Here is a 21,942-nt window from a genome sequence, read left to right on the forward strand (position 1 = left end):
ATTTATATTATTTTGGACCAAAATGAGATGACATTTTGTACATATGTGTATGAGTTTTCACAGCTCTAGCTCCAACATTCGAATTTGACTTCAGTGTACCATTAAGAATTTCCTTAAACCTGGATGTACCCTTCCCCAAAAAGTTATACTGCTCTGAGCCAAAACTGAATTAACACAACAGCTCTTGGAACAGGTATTTTTCCAGAAAAGCTAAAACAAAGAGGGCACAATATTCTTTCCCTTCACTGGCTTCTGCGAGCTTTAGCTACATACTGTATATTGATAAACACGGACCTAGTATCAGTCTGCAGGCACATGTATTTTCAATACGGAATAAAAATCGTTTAACGCCTACCTGTATATTCTAATGCACTGTTGTAGCCCCACCCCACTTGTTAATTAATTTATTTTATTGGGTTATTTTACGACGCTGTATCAACATCTAGGTTATTTAGCGTCTGAATGATATGAAGGTGATAATGCCGGTGAAATGAGTCCGGGGTCCAACACCGAAAGTTACCCAGCATTTGCTCTTATTGGGTTGAGGAAAAACCCCGGAAAAAACCTCAACCAGATAACTTGCCCCGACCGGGATTCGAACCCGGGCCACCTGGTTTCGCGGCCAGACGCGCTGACCGTTACTGCACAGGTGTGGACCCCACTTGTTAATTTACCAACATAACATGCGAGAGATTCAGGATGAATTACTGTATCCATGTGGTCAGTTTCCTTAGTATTGCTCCTGCACCTGTAGAGTATTATGTTTGTAACAACAAATTTACATATTTCTGAAAATTATAGAATTTAATGAACATGAATAATTGTTTTAACATAATTGCAATATCATTTTACGGTACCGGTAGGCCTACCTTAAAGTAATAGACAATTTCTCTCTGGATGGTTTTCAACAAATGAAGTAGGATTTCTCTTCACATTACTTTCAATTAAAGACAAAATAAAATTGAACTGCTCTATGGTAAGTATAAAATTTGATCAGTAGGCCTAAGTATATGTCTACAAATTAGCGCATTGAAACATCCTTCTGTACGTCTGGTATTAAACATATCATTGGTTTGGAGTCTTCTGTCTATCGGTGTATATTATATTTAATTTGATAATATTCTCCTTCCTCAAGAAGTAATACAGTCATTACTTTTCCCTATTTAAAGCCATTTTAACAACTTGTAAGTTCATTGTTAAACAGCTGGAGACTTAATCTGCGATGTCCTCGATCGACTGATTGTCGATTCTTAGAAATCGATTATTCTCTACAGCAAAGATGGCGATGTTCGCTACAAAAGGAAACCGCATAGCCGACGTTGAGCGATCATCGCCGTAGTGGAACCATAGCTTAAATGCATGCAGTACCATCATGGCCTAGATTCCGGACCAGACAATCTGGCAACAATGCAATTACGAGTCAAAACAATTGACACACCAATATGATGCCAATGAGTAACAATGTATCATTACAGTGAACTCGATTCGACTGAGAATTAATAACACAGTTAAGTACTTTAACACGAGAGAGTGTCAAATAAACTACCCGTGTTTATGCTCCCCGTATTTATAGGTGAATAATTTTTCATTATTAATTATCCTCGCTTTTAAAGTCATTGCACATATTAATAAAATCTTCTCGGTCTTTAAGACACGGCACAAACATCGAATGCAGAGTTACTTCTCATCTGAGTGCACCGCTAGAATATGTCGCTTGACGTTTCTGGAATCCTTAAACCGTTTACAACAAACGCCGCAGACGTATGGCTCCTCGCCCGTGTGCCGGCGCGCATGCACGCTGAGTGTTCCCGACTGCGCAAAACATTTTCCACAAACGTCACACTTATGCGGCTTCTCCCCGGTATGAAGGCGCAAATGCATTTTCAAGCCTCCGGGATGCGAGAAGTACAAACCGCACACATCGCACTTGTATGGCTTCTCGCCGGTGTGATGTCGAGAGTGAAGCTTCAGATTTCCCGACTGAGAGAAGCCTTTACCGCAGACCTCGCACTTGAAGGGCTTCTCGCCCGTGTGTTTGCGCACGTGCACTTTGAGACCCCCGGCCTGGGCGAAGCACTTGCCGCACTCCTCACACTTGAACGGCTTCTCGCCCGTGTGTTGGCGCGCATGCGCCTTTAAGGCCGCCGACACGGCGAAGGACTTGCCGCACGCGACGCACTTGAACGGCAGCTCCGCCGTGTGGCGGCGCGAGTGTATCCGCCTGCTGGACGAGCGGGAGAAACATTTGCCGCACACGTCGCACTTGAACGGCTTCTCGCCGGTGTGCTTGCGTGCGTGACTCTTGACGTTCTCGGAATATGCGAAACATTTGCCACACACGTCACATTTGTACGGCTTCTCGCCCGTGTGGTGTCGCAAGTGGATGACCAGCTTCTCCTTGGACGTGCACAGCTTCCCGCAGACGTCACATTGGAAGGTCTTCCGCTTCAACGTGGTGTCGGCTTTGCTCTTCAGACCTGCACGGCACGTGGCTGAACTGTTCAGGTTGTCGCCGACACTGCAGCAGTCTCCGTGGCCCAGAATGCAGCAAACTGACGTCCGTTTCCTGGTTTTCTTAGCAGTAACTGCAACACTTGAGTCGGCACTATTACATTAGTACGTGAATTTCTATGGCCGTTATTTTAGGTTATGTGGACTGACGATCGAAATGGAGCCGTCATCATAAATGGAAGTTTTCTAGGTTCCAAAGTATCAGTAATGAAAACAGTGACACATGAAGCAATCACGGAAATACTGCAACACATCGTCAGTTATAATTCTGAAGTTTAGAAAGCAAGCAATTGCTTTCTGATTAATGTAACATACAACATACAAGATTTCCAGTGGCGAGCCTCAGCCGGAGTGTGAAATGTGCCGTGTTCGACTTACGGTGGAACATTTTTTATTGCACTGCAGAAAATACGACCGTGTCCATTGGCAATATGGAATTCGGCCGACTCTACGTGACGCTCTTGGAAATGATTTTAATCGTACAAATGCAGTTCTGAGATTTTTATCGAATACAGGACTTGACAGGGTGATGGACTTTTTTAATGACCTGTTTTACTTATCCTCCGGACCCTTTACATCCGGAGGTTACATCTGTTGTTTAATATTTGATTTTACATTGTTGACATTTCGGACCTTATACATCCGAATATTTTATAAAATTTTATTGTTTTTGAAATGTGATACACAATTTATCTCTAGTGGCCTTAGTTTTATTATTTTATTGGTTCCTTTTGAACTCTACCTAAGGTCGTAGGAGTGCTCACTTTCATGATTGTTTAGAAATCATCTTATTTGTACTGCATTTGTGTGCCTCGTTTTACTGTGACAACGCTTTGTAGTACTTTTAGCTCCCGGATTATTGTATTATTTGTCTCTTTGTTTTATGACGAATTTTAGATAAGGGCGCAAATAGCCATAGCAGCAAAAAAAGAGGTTATTTTACGACGCTTTATCAACATCTTAGGTTATTTAGCGTCTGCATGAGATGAAAGTGATAATGCCGGTGAAATGAGTTCGGGGTCCACACCGAAAGTTACCCAGCATTTGCTCATATTGGGTTGGGGGAAAATCCCGGAAAAAATCTCAACCATGTAACTTGCCCTGACCGGGAATCGAACCCGGGCCACCTGGTTTCGCAGCCAGACACGCTGACCGTTACTCCACACGTGTGGACCCCCATAGCAGCTGACGCGCCCTTTTTAAACCCTACTACTACTACAAGAATTCCATCGGAAACAGTGCTCAAGTATTGACAGTGAAGAACAAATATATGAGCCAGGGCGAACTTCCTCACCTGCCAGTCAGGACGGCAGCCTCCTCTTCCTCCTTCACTGTGTCCACGGTGCACGACTGCTCCTTTAACAGAAGCAGAATACGGCATGGAGGAGCAGATCATAAATCAATACATAGAGACTTGCATGAGAAATGTGTTTAAGGTCGCAGCAAAGAGTCGATAAATAGGTAAAGCAGGGTAAATACATCACATTTAATGTACTTTCACAACATTAATAAAAATAAATTGCCTGTGATGTAGTAAGTTTCTGTAGATTTCCAAAGTTTCACATTCATGACATCAATTTTAAGAATGTGAGGAATACATAGCATTTCCATTTTATAATTTCAAGTGACTATTATGCTTGTACTACGTGATACTACTTTTGACCAATAAAACGGTAGAGAACGACGTGTTTCAAGCAATCATGGCTGCTTATCCTACAATTGTTATCCTTTTTTTAATTTTTTTTTAATTATGTTTTATTTAACGACGCTCGCAACTGCAGAGGTCATATCAGCGTCGCCGGATGTGCCGGAATTTTGTCCCGCAGGAGTTCTTTTACATGCCAGTAAATCTACTGACATGAGCCTGTCGCATTTAAGCACACTTAAATACCATCGACCTGGCCCGGGATCGAACCCGCAACCTTGGGCGTAGAAGGCCAGCGCTATACCAACTTGCCAACCAGGTCGACCCTTTTTTTAATTTTAATGTTGCTAAATTCTTTCAGGGAGATAAGAATTGCACATTACACACAACGCAGGCACTCACCTCATCCTCAGACTTCAATGCATAGAACTTCACTGGCCCTGGAGTTCCTTCAGACTTTATCTCTGATTTGTCGTCATAGCTGTCGCCCACACTCTCTGCTTTGATTCTGCTTATGTGCAGATTGAATATGTGTCCTTCCTACGCAACACAAAGAATTGCCAATTATAACATGAATGCTTCAATTCTGGTTCTGTCAGCATGCAGCAGTAACCATGGCAATGCTGCCATTCTCAAGTGAATATCTATCTTGGAGTCTAATTCGCATTAAACAAAATAAAATAATTTTTGCGATAACAAGGGCGCAGTAAAGTTGGATGTAACTATACAAGCAAAGGCTTTCAAAGCATAGCTGTATCTACAACACAATCACAATATTACATTGAAGTCTTCTTCATCAACTAGAGTTCAATGAGTTCACAAGGAAAATACTATGACTTATATATTGGTACATTAAAAGATTTCCTAGTTCTCAGGCTGAATTTTCTTTCGCCAAATCTTTCTCCATAGGCATCGTTTAAGTTTATTGATTTTTCTAAGTTTTATAATATACTATAATGACATAATTATACATCTTTATGAGAAACAGCCCCTTATTAGGCAAATTTTTTTAGCTTATTGATTAAGATTCATAATAAATTGTGCTGGAATTATCAATTTTCCCGAATATTTCCTCTTATTAAGCATTTTTTTTTAACTGACTGACTTTGCTAAGTTCGTTGACGCTATAATTACAGCTTCATATCCCTCATTAAGTCCATTTTACGTCTTACTGATTTATTGAGTTTCATCATTTTACTGAACTAATACAGTATTTTGCTGCGAATTTTCCTATTACATTAAGTTTTTTTTTCTTATTGATTTTGCTAAGTTATAACAATTGTTGTCGCCCATCTCTTATCCTGACCACTATATCAACTAACTGCTATCATTCACACGGTACATACTTCTGTATTACACAATACAATGCAAAGCGTTTCTCTCTTACAAGAGGGTAGATGTGGATCCACTGCTACTTCCTAACAGGTTCCGATCTTAAATGCCATGTACTGGCACATACATCTGGTTACAGTCACTGCATTGTTACATATCGATAACTACTGATAAATGTCTTTCAATTTACCTGTGATGGAACTTTATTTTCTTCAACATCTTCGTCGTTATCTCCTTCCAAAGCCAACGGGTCGACTTCCTCTGGCTCTGTCTTGATGACGTCCATCACAACTGACAGGGCTGGGTCAGAAGTAGCCATCTGCTTACACAAAGTGAGCTGCTATCATCGTAACAGCTACACCTTGTAGTTACTGTCTATCTCAGGTGAGTCTTTATTGCAAGCATAGTAAGCAGTCGAGAATGCTGAAATAAAACTACCAAAATATACAATATGCACGTTTTCGAAACTTTACTGCATCTCATAAAGGGAAAGAAAGTTGCTTAAATTCTTGAAAATAATCTTTAAGCAATGGCAAACCACTCCAGAGACACAGCGTGGTCACGGCGAAAGAAATAATCTCCAAATAGTTTCGATTCTTCTAAACTGAAAATGATGATTCTGTTAAGACGTTTCCACACACAGGATGTTGCACGCATTTCCTTGGTAAGACTTTCCTTCTTAGGATATGTACAAGTTGGAGCGACGATAAACGATAAAAGAAGCAGCAATGCTATATCAGAGAGAATTGAAGCATGCATTGTTATTGAGGTGTGCATATTGGAGTAACGATAAAAGCGACGAAAAACCAAAGTTCCATTTTCTTCGCTCTTGTCGTTCATATGATCTCTGATTAAGATAATATTAATCTGTATAAATACCGGTGGTTGTCAATATATCCGAATATTAATCGATTTATTATTATTTCGGCATATTAAATTAATTACTGTAGATATTGGCAAATTGATCAGTTGTGTATTTATTCATAATATGTTATGTGATCACAAGAACCAATCACAACACAACGAATTTATACTCTCTTTGGGATGAGAAACGGGTTCAATTTTGTACGTATTTAAGTTATATTAACCTTTAACTTAGCAGCCGATATTTCCTATATATCTTCTTTCATTAAGTGGATGTATAGAATATCTTCTACTGATAAATCAAAATGTTCGCTTCCCGCGTCCTCGTTGCTCCGATATGAACACTTGATTCCTTGATAATACCAAAGCGTCGCTAGGTCATTTCTCTTATCGTTTATCGTTGTTCCAACGTGTACGTACCCTTATGCTCCACAGTAAATCTATGTAGCAATAAACATACAAGGAACGTTTACCAAACGTGTTACTGATAACGAAAACTCGCTTATGGGCTTGTCCACAAGAAAGTGTCCTGTACACGTTTCTCTCTGCAGTGCACTTCATTGCATTTTATTCTTACGACATAGGTTTCATCTACTCGCACTTCTTTTAATGAAGGTACGTTCATAATTCAACATGGTTGCTCTGTTGAGCCTTTGCTTAGTCTTAGTGGTAGTGTACATTAGCGCATTTGCTTTTTTGTGTAGTGGTTAGGGAATTAACGTGGTTCAAGACTTTTCTGAATATTGACTTTAAACAAATGTTCTTTTAGAGATTTGTTGTTGTTGTCTAGTGCCTTGCATTTGGCAATGAAGCCATTAGCAGTCGTGCTTTCCAATACTTTTCTTTTAGAGATTTAATAAGTGGGTATTTTAACGTGTTAATACTTTATATGGACTTTGAAATAATCAAAAGTAATAGAAGAAAAAGTAGAAATTTTAAACGTTAACTGAACACGGTGTCATGACCTTGAAAACATTAATTTCATTAACTTATGTCTAATTGAAAAAAATTCGTACAACATTGAAAAGAAAGGCAAGAGGTCATTTATATGCAAAACTTTTAAGATGATTAGGATCGAAATTAAAGACAATAATAATTTTGAGATTGTTTCTTTTCTGAAATTGATCCATTCAGGCAGGCAGTTTACTGCAAAATCTGTAAAGAAAACTTCCTTCTGTTCCTTCTCCCATTGATGCATCTGCCGAAAATGTAACTACACACTTTGGAGAACAGTTTTCGTACGTGGATGGCAACAGTAAAATTGTCTTAGAAACTTCTAAAGCTAAAATAACTTTTCTCATGAATAATGGATGCGTCATTGTTTTGGCTGATGGTACTTTTCATAATGCTGTGAATCATTTCTATCAAATGTACACCATACATTCGTGTGATAATGCTTGCAGTATACCTGTGGCTACTTCTTTTTTTTTTTTTTTTTTTTTTTTTTTGCCAAATGCTAATACCCAAACATATAATAACATGTGGTGCTTCCTGAAGAAATCATGTCTCCAAATATTGGAAAGCAGTTAATCATTTAAAAAGTTTTCTAACAGACTATATGTGAAGTACTAAAAATGTGAGAAATAAAAACAGGAAGGACAGTAAAAAGGGGAATGGACAAACACGTAAGACACTATTCATCTTGAATGAGGATGAATAATATACTTCGAACAAGATATCCCATACTGTATACACGGGATATCAAGAATAGGTGAACGCACATTTAAATTTTCATTCCAGTGTTGCCATGCGACGAATTGAAAAATATTTATGTGCTTAAATAAAACATAACGAAAGTACGATTATTTTATTACACTTTAAGCTGGACACAATATATTTGAACCTCCTAGCTAGTTCTCTGAGCACGCCATTTTCATTCACAAAACTTGCTCATGTCAGGCAATCCATTAAGGTGCTGTTACTAAGGTATCTACGATTTCTTAGTGATGAAAATACATTTTCAGATGTACGAGTAGTTATAGGGAGAGTTGCCATTATTGTGAATTTCAGGAAATAAATCAGTTACAATGTTGCACAGCTTCAATATAGTTCTGAGGAGCTCTGAGTAGGATGAAGTTCACCGCCAAAATTCCTCTCTCTGCGCCAGTGTCTTATTTATGGTATGTTGAACAAGTTTCAGTAGTTTGCGGGACTTTACATTATATTTAAATGGCTGCAATCTTGAATTTTAATTCCATTCCAACTTTACAAGCTATTTTCTCAGCACATTTCGTCATGTTCACATTGTAAAGGCTCTTGCAATTTAGAGGCTAGGAACATGACACTTCTAGTGGCCTATTGGGCACGCACTGTTACGTATGTTTTGAATCCTGGTGCCGGAGAGAATTTTTCTCCGCTCCACCTACCCTTCACAATTGTATCATATAAGCATCCGACGGACGTTGAAACACATTTATATATTAAGGTAACGGCTTATCGGAAAACTCAAGATGTTAATAAAATTACCTACACTGACCAACTCTTTAATATGTTTTAAAACCAACTGACGTTCTAGCCTATATGAATTTTTTACATTCCAAATTATTGTTCCTCAGAAAATTAGACAATTTTTTACACTTTTTCGCAAAAAAAAAAAAAAAAAAAAAACCTTCAGTGTTGCGTCCTATAGAAAATCCCGGGAGCGTTCTGTCCCCACCAACAACGCTCATAAATGTACACTAATCATGTAAATGATTAAAGAACGATGTCTAACATACACCCTAACATACCTGTGGATGAAATACAATTGCACTTGTGCCAGAGAGTAAATAATTATCTTTCTTCGGTAGGGTGATAATTACAAAATCTGAAATAAAAGCACACAAATCTGCGAAGTATAAGGATATAATATATTATAACATCGTAAGGGGATTCCTGATTCCTCCACGATACTGATTTGCTAGAGACGAAAATTGGAATATTCACGGCCGTCTGGATTCCATCTGTGAAGAAATGTAAAATGTACGAGGAATGAACGAGCCAGAAATTCATTAATTCATTCGAGCACCCAAGTGGGAACTATGGATTTAGCCATATAAATTCTACTTTAGATGAAAAAGATTAAAATTATTAGAAAATCAATAATTGACGAATTATTTATATATCTAATAACTACTTAACATTAATTATTAATACACTATTGCTACTAAAAAGTGGGGCTCCACCTTCCTAATTAATAATCTTAATATTATATAATTTCAAGACAGACCTGTATTAAGGTATTATCTATTACCTGTATAAATAGGGAATAAATTAATTTTCTTCCTATATTTAATATTTAATTTGTATATATATTCTTTTTTGCTTGACAAAAACATTTAATTACCCATTGAGGGTAGCCCTTACGGACTCCGTATATCTTAAAAAAAAAATTAATATACATAAGTAAACTTATACGGCAATTTTTGTAGTTTAGAACCACTAAGAATTTGTCGCATTCTTTAAAAAGTTACTTTCGGACATCACTCACAATGACGATTTTCTGTGGTGAATATGATTTCAATGTCGCTTGGGCTTAAAATATGTAGGCTACTCACATATGTATCTTTAACCTTAATTACAGTATATACGTGAAGTATATGAAGTGTCGCAAAATAAATAAATGAAAAAAAAAAAAAAAAAAAAACTTACAATATTTCTGCCTGACGCACTTTTTAGAGCTTGGATAGGCCTATATCAGGGAATAAAATTGGAATCAGGATTTCGGGATTTCGAGAGGGAAATCATAGCATTGAAAGAAGGTAACTTCATCAGACCTAGGTATTTTATTTTCTTTCCGTTTCTCTTATTCATATAATTCTGTCAGTGATCTTGATTGCTTTGTAGACATGGCCACTGCTCTACCAGTCAGTAAAACATATTTCACTGCTTGTAATGAATCAGACGACTGGGATCCACCTTTCAACCTCGTTTTTTGACGTGAATATGTACGTGGAGAATCAATCAACAGAAATGCGTTACGAAATATCTAAGTGTGAGATCCATCTTCACTCCACTCTGTGTATTATGAGTGTCTGTGGTTTTTCGTACGCGCTAAAACAAATGTCAGAATGAGTCCTGTATGTTGTCGCACATAAATTTCGGCATTTTCCATATTATCTGCATGTGGCAGCCCCAATTTCCCTTGCAAGGATGTTGTTGGTGTAATTTTTAATCTATATCCCCCATCCTCTTTACTCCATTCATTCAATGCCGTCCATCTCACTGCTTTCTCTTGCATATTTGGAATCGTGGTTCAAAATCTCATATCTAAACATTAGAAACCACAGGCTAATAGTAATTATCTTACATAAGTATATCTATATCGAAGGTTCACTGTGTCTAAAAACTGATTTTAACAGAAGACATACCACGTCAAATTCTTGTACTGTCGATTTTTCTTCATAGCAAAATAGGAGGGAAATTTCCAATGATTGTAATTCGCTTTACAGCTCTTCTCCTCACATTAAATCAGGTGCGAGAGGTTTTAACATTACAAACTAATACAGCATTTCAGGCTCTCATAGTGACCAATTTTCAGGGGAATTTGAACCACGTGGTCACATATAATATTTGAAATACTGTTCTTCAATCAGTCTGAAAGGGGCAGGCAGGTCCATTATTTTACCTCAATAAATCGACTATTTATAATCTGGGGATATACATACGTACTGGCTTTTAAGGAACCCGCACAATACAAACAATACCACCTCCTTCGTCGACTACACACGCTATGATGGTGAAAATTGGAGGAAAGAAGTTATTCACAGTGGCGCTGATGCTAGTGTCAGTAAGGTTCTGCCACCTATCGACGTTCTCTCAAAACTCAATCAGTCCAAATTACACGCTGGTCCAAAATACACGGACTTCCCAATATTTGTTTCAGTGTATGTACCAATAAAAAAAATTCTTAGAAAGTAGGAATGAAGACAATTTCTTTAAAATCAATTTCATAATAATAAATATGTCCCCCCATTATACTTTAAAATATTTAGAAACCTTTAATTTCACAGTTAGTTTATAAAATCTGCAAACAAGAACTTCGAACATTCTTCAATCCTGACATACCAAGAAAAAACTAATGTGAACAATTATTTAAAATGTCCTTAAAATATGAAACAAAGGAGGTAATTTGTATGCCTTAAGTGGCATAACTAGTTACACGTTTTGGCAGTGTAAACATAAGCGCAAATATAAAACCTGATTTTTCCAAGCTCTTTGAATATTAAAAATGCATTTATCTCAAAAGTAAGATTTTGCACATTGGTGGTTTTGGCATTGGACTGACGTTCAAAATGTTTACAGGTTCGTATTGCTGCAGTCCTCGGCCATTTCCCTGCTGTTAATTTGGTTTCAACTTGGACAGTCAATAGCTTAAAAAAGGTCTGCAGACACTAAGAGTGTACACGGAAATTCTGAATGCTCCAAAACTCTTAATAATGAAAGTCATGTCACATCAGGCAATCATGGAAACAGTAATATTTGAGGAAAATGATCAGAGTTATAATTTTAAACAGTAGAAACCAAAATTTTCTTACAAGCTATAAAATAACAGAACAATTGCTTTTTGAAGAATGTACAACACAACAGTAATACAATGGCTTCATTTATACACAGACGGATCCTTGATCTCCAGAGAACAAGGTGCCGGTGCAGGTGTTACGTGCTGTCTCTTCTCACTTTATAGATCTCTTGGACATGGAACAACAAGTTTTGATGGAGAAATCATTGCAGTAAGTGAAAGTCTCAGGAATCTTCTATGCCACATCAATAAATTTAAGAATGCAGTTATATTGTCAGACTCCAAAGCAGCTATTCTATCAATAGTCTCTAAACACACACCTTCATCTCAAACAGCAGAAATAACTAAAATGCTCTCTCAATTAATATCAATCAATAAAAGAATTGTATTCCAGTGGATACCATCCCATTGTGTAATCCTGGGAAACGAGAATGCGGATGCTTTAGCAAAGAAGGGCAGCACTGCTACTTACAGACCTGTTACTAAATCTACGTATTACTCTGTGAAGAGATTTATTAAATCTACATACTTAGACTTCAACAAACAAAATTTGATAACACAACCCCAAGGGAAAAAATGGAACTCTCTGCATCATAATGCACAGTTAATTCCCGATTTACCACGAAAATCGTCTGTAGCTGCATTTAGATTGGCAACAGGCCATGATTGTTTGGCCAAACACCTGCATAGAATTGGAATATATCAGTCCCCTAACTGTCCATTGTGCAACTCAAACCAAGAAATGGATTCGGAACACCTCAAAATCTGTGCTTCAGTGGCTGGTCATGATAATATCTTTGAAAAATATTGGAGTGCAAGAGGTCAAATGACTTTATTGTCAAACACCTGGCATTAGAAAACAATAACAACACCAGATGAAACATTTCCATCTGAAAGAAGTGGTAAAGACAGGTACGACAATTTGTAATGGAAATTTGGACACGGTTATTGCTGTCTCAAACAACTGGTCCCATAATTATTTGTGTAATATTTTTTATGACTCTGTGGAGTTGTCCCAGACAGTTCGTACCAGTCTAATGGCCCTAAGGTATTTCGTAGAAATACACGCAAATAAAGAAGGTATTAAATATAGCGAGTTCATTTTTATAAGGTTTCCCGGCAATTGCGTATTGCAAATGCTAATATTCTGTCATAATTCTCTGATTTTTCTTCTTCTTTGGCGAACCTCCACGTCTAATACAGTTATGCTTCTTGCCACTGCCACGGGATGTGAAGCACATCTGAAATTACCGAAATTTCGGGTGCTTCGATGTACAATTCAATAACACAACAAAAATAAGTGGCTTTACAGCCAGAAACTTTGGAAGTGGCTGATGTGATATGTTTAAAGTTGATAATGATGGGAGAGTGGGGGGGTAAGCTGGCAGTTTCTGCCACGTGACCAACTGCAAAGATAAGGCACTGCACTTCCTGCACATTTGTAAGAGTGCTCCAAGTATTGTGTCAATGCAAGGGCAGTGATTCCTCTAGCTATGGCTGCAGTGCACAGCTTGTCACCTACTTTTGTCAACAAGATTATGAAATGGCAGCAATTAATGCCATGCGTGTCCCAGACTCACAGGCTGCTGGCTGTATATTTAATGTGGAGAGAACTTCAATACATAGGAACAGTAGAATGGTACATGTACTAAGGTTGGATAAAAAGTAATGGCAACAGTTCGATATTTCTGACATGGCTTTATTCACAAGGGTACAACATTTACGTACCTTCTATATAGTCGCCCCCCTTATTTATTACCTTTTGCCAAATGTTCGGAAGGCGTCGTACACCATCATCTTTGTTGATGTTCCATATTGACCGCCCTATAGCACGAATAAGTTCATCTCTGGTATTGTACCGGGTCCCTCGCAGTGGTTCTTTCACTCTGGTGAAAAGATCGTAATCGCATGGATCATATCGGGTGAGTACGGTGGATGTTCCAGTAGTCCGCGTTTGCCGTCTGCCTTGGAGGTACAGCGTGGTGCAGTATTACCCCATCAATGTCATGCGCCACAATGAACATCTCCTTCACAGCACTTTGGGTAGGGCGCACTTTCTTTGTACGAGGAGAACCGGGATGCTTCCATTCATTTGATTGACGTTTCAAGTTTGGTTGGTTTGTATGAGCGAGCCCAGGTTTCGTCCATAGCGACGATTCGTCCAAGAAAGTCGTCATCTTTCCTTTGGTACCAGTCCAACAAGGCCTGTGCGACTGAATAGCGGTGCCATTGTTAAACCTCGGTAACCCAGAATGTCTTGCAGAATGTGGAGCACAGTTTTGAGGCATACTCAGACTTCCGCTTCTAACTCACGGGCAGTCCATTGGCGATCAGCATCCAACAGGGGAGCATGGAGTTGAACTGTGTTGTCTTCCATGCGGGGTCGTCCTGTACGGAGGTTGTCCTGAATGGCATCCCTGCTTCCCGGAACACTTTAACCCATCGTACCACTGTGCGATATGGCAACGCTGCATCGGCACATGCTTCATGCAGTCCCTGAAAACATTCTTGTGCACTACGACCTTGTGTCACTTCAATTTTGATCCAGGAACGTTGCTCTAGTTTTGTAAACGTGGTCTTAGGGCGCTCGCACTATCCCTATGAAAGTCACGTTCTACACACTGCAGTAGATTGACAGAGTACTGTCGCCGCTGGCTGCACTAACTCATCCAACAGTTCTTGTTAATGTCCACACAGCTGGCAACTCTCGAACGCATCATCGTCACGTGACAGCAGTGTTGCCATTACTTTTTATCGAACCTATGTAATAAGAAAATTCAGATCTGCAATGCATTATCTTTCATATAGTACAGAAAATAATGGTAAGAAATAAAGGAATCAGCTACAACAAAGTTCAAGCAACACACTTGATCCCATCTTTCAGCAACTGGAGTCCAACTACATCTTAGAACATGGATACAAAAGCTGTGGAAGTGTTATGAGCCACAAATCTTGTTCATTATGATTTGAGCACTTCACGCCATTGACAGCTGAAAATTCACCTCTACTTTCATACCCACACTCTGTCTTCCTCTCATGGTCTCTGTTTGGCATAAGAATACAGTCTATACACTAGATTCCACTTCCTCTTTCTGGGGGTTGTGTTCCCTGAAGGATCCATCACTCGAGAATCTCACAGAAATGTTACAGTTCTCACAAAATATTAATCAGCAATGAGCACCTCTCTCTTGGCAAAGAAGTGCGTCACTTCAACAGTTTGGAAACATCCTATTTGACTGATTTGCTAGGATGAAGCTCTAAGCATGACAAAATATTATTCAGGTACGAAATGTCGCAGGTACGAATTTGCTGGTACAAAATGTCGGGACCCTGTGCTGAAGTATTGGTAGAAAGAGGAAAACGTTGAAGTGCATTACACAGAGCGACGCTTCTGATCTGCCAGTCAGAGACTCTTCTTCCTCCTTAACTGTGTCCATGTGAGATGCACGTTTATTAGGATATCACACGGGAGAGCAATCATCTAGATATTAAATATCTTTAAGATTGATGGTTAAAGACTTGCATGAAGAATATGTCTAGTTTCCTAAGCCATCACGTTCATCATGTCATTTTTAAGAATTGGAAAAAAAAAAAATTATAATAGCATCACCACTTCATAAAATATTTAAAACGATATTTTTTTTCACGGAGATGAAAAATGCATACTACAAAAACAAATGATAACAAATCGGCATCTGCACTCACAGACAACAGCCACTCACCTCATCTTCACACTTCACAGGGGACTTCACTGGCCCTGGAGTTCCTTCAGACTTTATCTCTGATTTGTCGTCACAGCTGTCGCCCACACTCTCTCCTTTGATTCCGCTTACATGCAGATTGAATAAGTTTTCTTCCTACGCAACACAAAAAATTGCCAGTTATTGTTTTTGGTTATAATATGACTGTTGAATTCCGGTTCTGCATGCCAGAGTGTCGGAAGTGACACTGTTGTTGTTGTGCCACGATATCTAGCTTGGAGTCTAATTCGTATAAGAGAAGATAAAATAGTTACTGCGGATAACATGAACACAGCAAAATTGGTAAACCTAGAATAGACTTGGAGTTACTGTAAATCAATATGCAGGCGATGATGTCAAGTAACGAAATAGGAGCCTCCAGTTCACAGCATATTCTGATCACCGTCAGAATGTTACACTGAAGCCTTTGTCATCAACTAGAATTCAGGAAGATCGTACAGAAGTGATCGCCAGTAAAAGCAAAAAACATAAACATAGATATCACATCACAGGTTGAGAACTGGGAGAGTAAGTGTAGGAAATTCGTTATTAAAATTTATACACTCAAATACTCGATACCACAACCGTTTTACTGAAGAAGTTCATTAAAGGATTCTACCTGTTTTAAAAGAAGTAATTTTAAATCTAGAAAATGTAAGATATCTCAAAAACAATACTGTTATTGCAAGTTATCTTGAACCTTACATCCCCTAAGTCTGTCTTTGGAACTGCTCGGTACGGCGTGTACTCATCAACGTAACGGCACGGCAAGGATGCCCCTCCCTCGGGTAGCGTGACTCTTTTCAGAAAACGTTGGTTCTTTTACCTTACGGCTCTCTACTGTAAAAGAACTTGGTTCAATACAGACATCATCTTCTCTCGATACTCCGGTTTTGAGAGGAGAACATAGTTTCGTAGCAAGCTTTAATTAACCTGTAATGAAGAAATATTTAAATATAATCGTGTGAACACTCCTCTCTCATCCGGGCTGGGGACCGGCAATGGAGGAGTTACTACAGCTACTTCTATACATTATATAGGCCCGCATGACTTACGCCTTTAGCTAATATGTACATATTCTTATAACAATATTTTACAGGCTTATTATTTGAATTTACATTATACACAATCTATATCGCTATCATTGCTGCCATCATCGCTTGGTTCAAAATTAATTATTATTTCGTCAATGGCATCATCCATTCGGAATTATCTTCTTAATCGTAGGTACTACTTTCTGAAAACGATAGAATTCTTAGATTGTATCCCAAATAACATGTTGATCGAAGTCGTCCACTTCAATTTTGAACAAGTCTAATTCTGGAATGAAATAATATGTTTAGTAGAACTATAAGAAAATAATAACTTACAACAGTAATTCATTATGTCGTTCACAGTACACACACTATTGTACATGACTATTATAGCAATAATTTCTAAACATTACATACCTATTCTTTCCCGGAGTAGTGTGAGGTTCATTCGGTTGTAATTCAATATTATTTTTAATTTTCTTCACGGAACTAATACTTTTCCCAGAGTATTTAGCCGCTCTCTCATATTCCTTAGCAAGAGGTTCCAGCAAATATATGTTTAATTTTTTCTCCTTGCAACGCTTACTTTTATTATATTTGCGATAATTTCTCTTTCTCCGCTGTGGATAACAGCGTTACTTTTTCTCCGCGGTGGTGTGATTTCACCATAATTACTACCCTGTGGTTGCTGCTCCATGGTAACACTACTGGTACGCAGTGAAGGAAATAGCTCTATGTTTCTTGACAAGAGGTTATGCTGCGAAGCATGTGCAAACAACTCAGTTGGCTCCACCCACGTTATGTGCTTCCTTCCCTCTGCCTCTCTGTCCCCACTCAGGAGGTTCAAGATAACTTGCATTAACAGTACATCTGATTGTAACTGGACTCAATTGTGATGCCTGCTAATCACAATAGACTGTGGATCATTTAAAAACGGTGGAGGTGCGTGTTTAACAAGAGCTGCTGCTTTTTACCAGTGATAAAATGTAGGCCTGTGGTGGATGTTACTCATACTAGGGCATGGATGATCAAGTTGAAATGAATGAATAAGACAACAATAAACATTTTTTAATTCTACAAAATAACAACAGCAATATCAAAACCTGAATGTTTCGTGATAAAACAGGCCTTGTTAATAACCCCATCTGTTACAGTACTAAGCTCGTCTAATTATACGATTGGTGAAGTGTTGCGTTGGAATGGAATGCACTGCACTTCTAAATCTTCAGCACCCACCCAGTACACTGATCAATGTCCTATAACTTACCTGTGATAAAACTTTATTTTCTTCAACATCTTCGTCGTTATTTCAATCCAAAGCCAACGGGTCGACTTCCTCTGGCTCTGTCTTGATGACGTCCAACAGGGCTGAGTCAGAAGCAGACATCTGCTTACACAAAGTAAACTCCTATCAGCATCTGTACAACACGTTGCCAGCACCATAACAGCTATGCCTCATAACTAGCGGGAATCCCATCTCATGTGGAGAGTAAGCAATTACCTATAAGAGGACAGCAGTGTCCTAAGCTAATGAAGAAAGCAATTAACGCACTTTTGCCCTTTTCAACATCCTATCTCTGCGAGCTATGGTGACGATAAAACACAAAGCTAGACTGAATAATAATGACGATTTGCGCGTTTCATTGTCAACTGGAAGGCCCGATATCATGTATCTGTGCTCTAAGCATCAATCACAAGTTTCACTGTATTATGTTATGATGTATGTCACTTATTATACCATCTTTCAAAAAATCAACATGTTAAACTACAATTTTTTTTAATTCAATGAAGGGTGTCTCAGTTTGTAATGTTATTCCCAAGGTGCCGCGAACTTCAAAAGGTTGGGAACACTTTTATAATTGTAGCAGAGAAGAGGACTGTGTGTCAAATTACGTACCTGGTATTGAAGAGGGGACAGTGCTCTCATTGTCCCAGTCTCGCTTGCGGTTTCTGTTGAACTCCCACTTGTAGTATCTGTGGAGCTGTCATCATCTTCCCAGACATTGGCAATGGACGTGTTGCCTGCATTCTCTTCATCGCTGCTGACCAAACCCACATCGGTTATTATCCTCTCTATTTCTTCTTCCATCAAAGCATCGCGATACCAATATTCTTCTTGTATGGCTTTAACTTTGGCACACGCTCGTTTCCAGTCCTGTTCCGTGATGTCACTTATACACTGGCTAGTCACTTCTCTGAGCTGCTTGAATGTAACAGAACTAACATTCTTGTCTGCAGTTCTTTGCTTCAGCAAGTTCCATATTAACTCCATAGGATTGAGATCGCAATTATGAGGCGGAAGTCTCAAAACAGTAAACCCATTCTCTCTTAATATTCTGTCCACCGAGTACACTGGCTCCAGCTTATTTGCCTTCACTATTTCCAGCAACTCCCTCTTAGTCAAGTCCTCGGCATATTTCAAACCGTTCTCTTTCAGCCATGCCACAATCTGTTCTTTTCGAGACGCCATGGTGGGAGCTCTGTTTTCCTGGACTGTGTGGTAAGGAGCATTGTCAAGGACAACAATGCTCTCAGCCGGAAGATTTGGTATCAGCTTTTCGCGAAGCCATCTGTTGTAAGTGGCGCTGTTCATCTCGTTGTGGCAATCATCCGTTGCAGATCTAGAATCGTAAATCAATTCCGCCCCGTGGATGAAACCCATCTCTCCACCAGCATGTACCACTATAGCTCTTTGTCCGGCACAATTATTCACCAACACGCCAGGAATTTCATCACGTTGCCAACACTTCTTCACTGTAGAATGGGTGTGTACCCACGTTTCGTCAGTGTAAACAATCGGTTTCTTAGGCCCCTTTTCATTTTTTCTCAAAGCCCGCAAATAGGCTGCTCTGCGAGCAACAATGTCATGGCGCTCTATTAAAACGTGTCGCACATTTTTACACTTTTTGAAAGTATAACCCATGTCTTTCAATAGTCGCCAAAACGTTTTCTGTCCACCATTGAAATTAATTTTTTCTTTTACGGCACTAAATAGTTTTTTCACTGTTGGGATTTCCCTACGCTCTGCATAATATTCTAAAAATGTTCTGCGAATGACACATTTCTCAAACTCGTCAAGTTCACATTTCTTTTGTCGTTTCCGATTTTTGTCGGGTGTTACAATTTGCGTGCCCGAAAGGCTAGCTTTCTCGCATTCTTTTGCTATATTTCTCACTGATTTTTCACTCTTTCCCACTGATTTCGCTGTTCTTTCCACAGCTCTTTTCAGAGGAATAACTAGACCATTCTTTTTTTCTTCTTTACAGAACTTAAATACATTATATATTAACTTTCTACTTTGGGAACGTATTTTTTCCCGCGGTGCCTTCCTAGGCGGAGTTTCCATGTTTCACAACTATACGCAATGCTACCACTACGTACAGAACGCTTCCGAAGTAACTTCCTTTCCGCAAAGAGACAGAGCAGCATCAATTTATTGTCGAGTGTACTCCCGACATCGCAGTGCAGTCGAGTTGGTTTATAAACAGACCGCCGGTAAAGATACTTCGAGGATGGAAAGACAAGAGAGAGCATAAGCTTCAAATGGTGGAATCAAAACGGTGTACTAGTATGGCCGTCAAATTACCCATAATTCATCTCTTTTTCCAGTGTGTTTATCAGCTATTTTGTTCGTATTATTACGATTACGAATTGTTTCGTGTTGTAAATATTTCAAAAGTGTAGTCAAGTTCAGCAGGTGTTATTTTTTTTATAAATAAGCTAATATTATGTTCGGCTCAACTGTAGAATATGTCCGTTGATAGAATGCCAACATCCTTCTTGATAGAAGAAAGAATGTGGAAATGAAGTGTTCACTCCATGTCACAGCCATAACATTTTTAATAAATATACAATGAAATGTACATTGATATAATAATATGCTAATACTCTGTTACCTCCACATCCCTTCTAAACCGTTTACGTATGAGCGAAACGGATAGTACCAATTGAATATTTGGCAGTATTTCGCGGATTATGGGGCGTAGATGGTGAGGTTGACGTCATATCCATCACACCGATTTCAAGCATATTTGCTTGGATTGCCACCTTCTCTCTTTTTATTCTCTCAGTATAGATAGCTGTCTCGAGTAGTACTTTCAATCCAGACTCCCTCTCGTGTTCTCTCGCCTCATCTCGCTCCACAAGAGATCCGTGTCCTGAAATTTTTCCAAAAAAATTATCTCCTATAGGCCTAAACTACTGAGATTATTCTGAATGTCGTTTATAAATATCACCTGGATTTTCACATTAAAAATATCCTCTAAAATAATAATAGAACGCACCATTAAAACATTTCTGACTTTTGTTTTCTTTTTGGAACTACGCCACAAATACTATGTTTGTTTTCATAATACGATTTTGTAACTTAGTTGTGAATTATGTAGTATATACTATGTCGTTAGGCAGAGTAGAAATCTAGAGTTGAGTTATTATGGTACCAGAAATTCAAAAGACCATGCCAGGTGCCACAGTAATTAAAATAGATATTAACAAGACGTACGGTACCTATGGACGTAGCTCTGTTCCACTTGTAGCGGATAGTAAATAATTACTGGTGTCTTTCTTCAGTAGACTGATAATTCCAGAATATGAGATACAGGCACACAAAACATGTATGAAGTAGATTGCTATATAATATAACTTATTTAGCAAAGGGATATACAAACATACTGCATGTTCCCCGATGATAAAATTTAATATTCACGGCCATCTTGATGCCTTATGTGAGAATTCGATGCGTCACAAATACGAGCTTTCAAATGGAAACTATGGATTTGGCCATTTAAATTCTGATTTATATGTAAAGAAATTAAATTGACATAAACTAAATGAATTATATTGGTTAAACTTCAGTACATAGATTTCTTTCTTTCCCCCTTACTTCAAAATTCCAACCTTGTGCACACAAAATACATTATTAGCACTGAAAAGTGCCTTTTCGTAAGTATGGTGATGCACAAACGACAAACGCAGACAAATCTGCCCTTTTTGGTATTTTAAGATTATAATTGTCAGTGAGGAACCCGTATACTGAAATTTTTCCATTATAGTAATAACCTGAACAGAAAAAAATTAAAAATGGCCACTTACTTACTTACTTATTGGCATTTAAGGAATCCGGAGGTTCATTGCCGCCCTCACATAAGCCCGCCATTGATCCCTATCCTGAGCAAGATTAATCCAGTCTCTACTATCATATCCCACCTCCCTCAAATCCATTTTAATATTATCTTCCCATCTACGTCTGGGCCTCCCCAAAGGTCTTTTTCCCGCCGGCCTCCCAACTAACACACTATATCCATTTCTGGATTCGCC

General features: G+C 38.6%; 2 protein-coding genes across 5 annotated transcripts in view; both read right to left on the reverse strand.

Annotated features, from left to right (window-relative positions):
• Nucleotides 1–656: 656 nt before the first annotated feature.
• The window catches only part of LOC138695712 (zinc finger protein 234-like), a 39,313-nt gene continuing 18,027 nt past the window's right edge, over nucleotides 657–21,942 (reverse strand). The window contains exons 7-12 of the mRNA XM_069819827.1: nucleotides 15,575–15,709; nucleotides 14,166–14,348; nucleotides 5,679–5,828; nucleotides 4,559–4,696; nucleotides 3,806–3,867; nucleotides 657–2,593 (exon numbers count right to left, since the gene is read on the reverse strand). Of these exons, the coding sequence (XP_069675928.1) occupies nucleotides 1,678–2,593; nucleotides 3,806–3,867; nucleotides 4,559–4,696; nucleotides 5,679–5,828; nucleotides 14,166–14,348; nucleotides 15,575–15,709 (1,584 nt within the window). The 3' untranslated portion in view covers nucleotides 657–1,677. The remainder of the gene's footprint in view (nucleotides 2,594–3,805; nucleotides 3,868–4,558; nucleotides 4,697–5,678; nucleotides 5,829–14,165; nucleotides 14,349–15,574; nucleotides 15,710–21,942) is intronic.
• LOC138695715 (uncharacterized) lies at nucleotides 12,044–21,481 on the reverse strand. Of its 4 annotated transcripts, XR_011331184.1 has the most exons (5): nucleotides 21,133–21,479; nucleotides 18,524–20,783; nucleotides 17,894–18,013; nucleotides 15,575–15,709; nucleotides 12,045–14,612 (listed from the first exon to the last, which is right to left on the reverse strand). XR_011331184.1 is itself a non-coding variant. In XM_069819834.1 (3 exons), the coding sequence occupies exons 1-2, from the start codon at nucleotides 19,970–19,972 to the stop codon at nucleotides 17,936–17,938; spliced, it is 1,527 nt and encodes a 508-aa protein (XP_069675935.1). In that variant the 5' UTR covers nucleotides 19,973–21,479; the 3' UTR covers nucleotides 12,044–15,709; nucleotides 17,894–17,935. The 4 variants fall into 4 exon arrangements, 2 of the variants coding, with proteins under 2 accessions (XP_069675935.1, XP_069675936.1); XR_011331183.1 differs by having other exon boundaries at nucleotides 18,524–21,479; XM_069819834.1 differs by having other exon boundaries at nucleotides 12,044–15,709; nucleotides 18,524–21,479.

The sequence above is a fragment of the Periplaneta americana genome, chromosome 3, assembly GCF_040183065.1.
Source record: "Periplaneta americana isolate PAMFEO1 chromosome 3, P.americana_PAMFEO1_priV1, whole genome shotgun sequence".
Lineage (NCBI taxonomy): Eukaryota > Metazoa > Arthropoda > Insecta > Blattodea > Blattidae > Periplaneta > Periplaneta americana.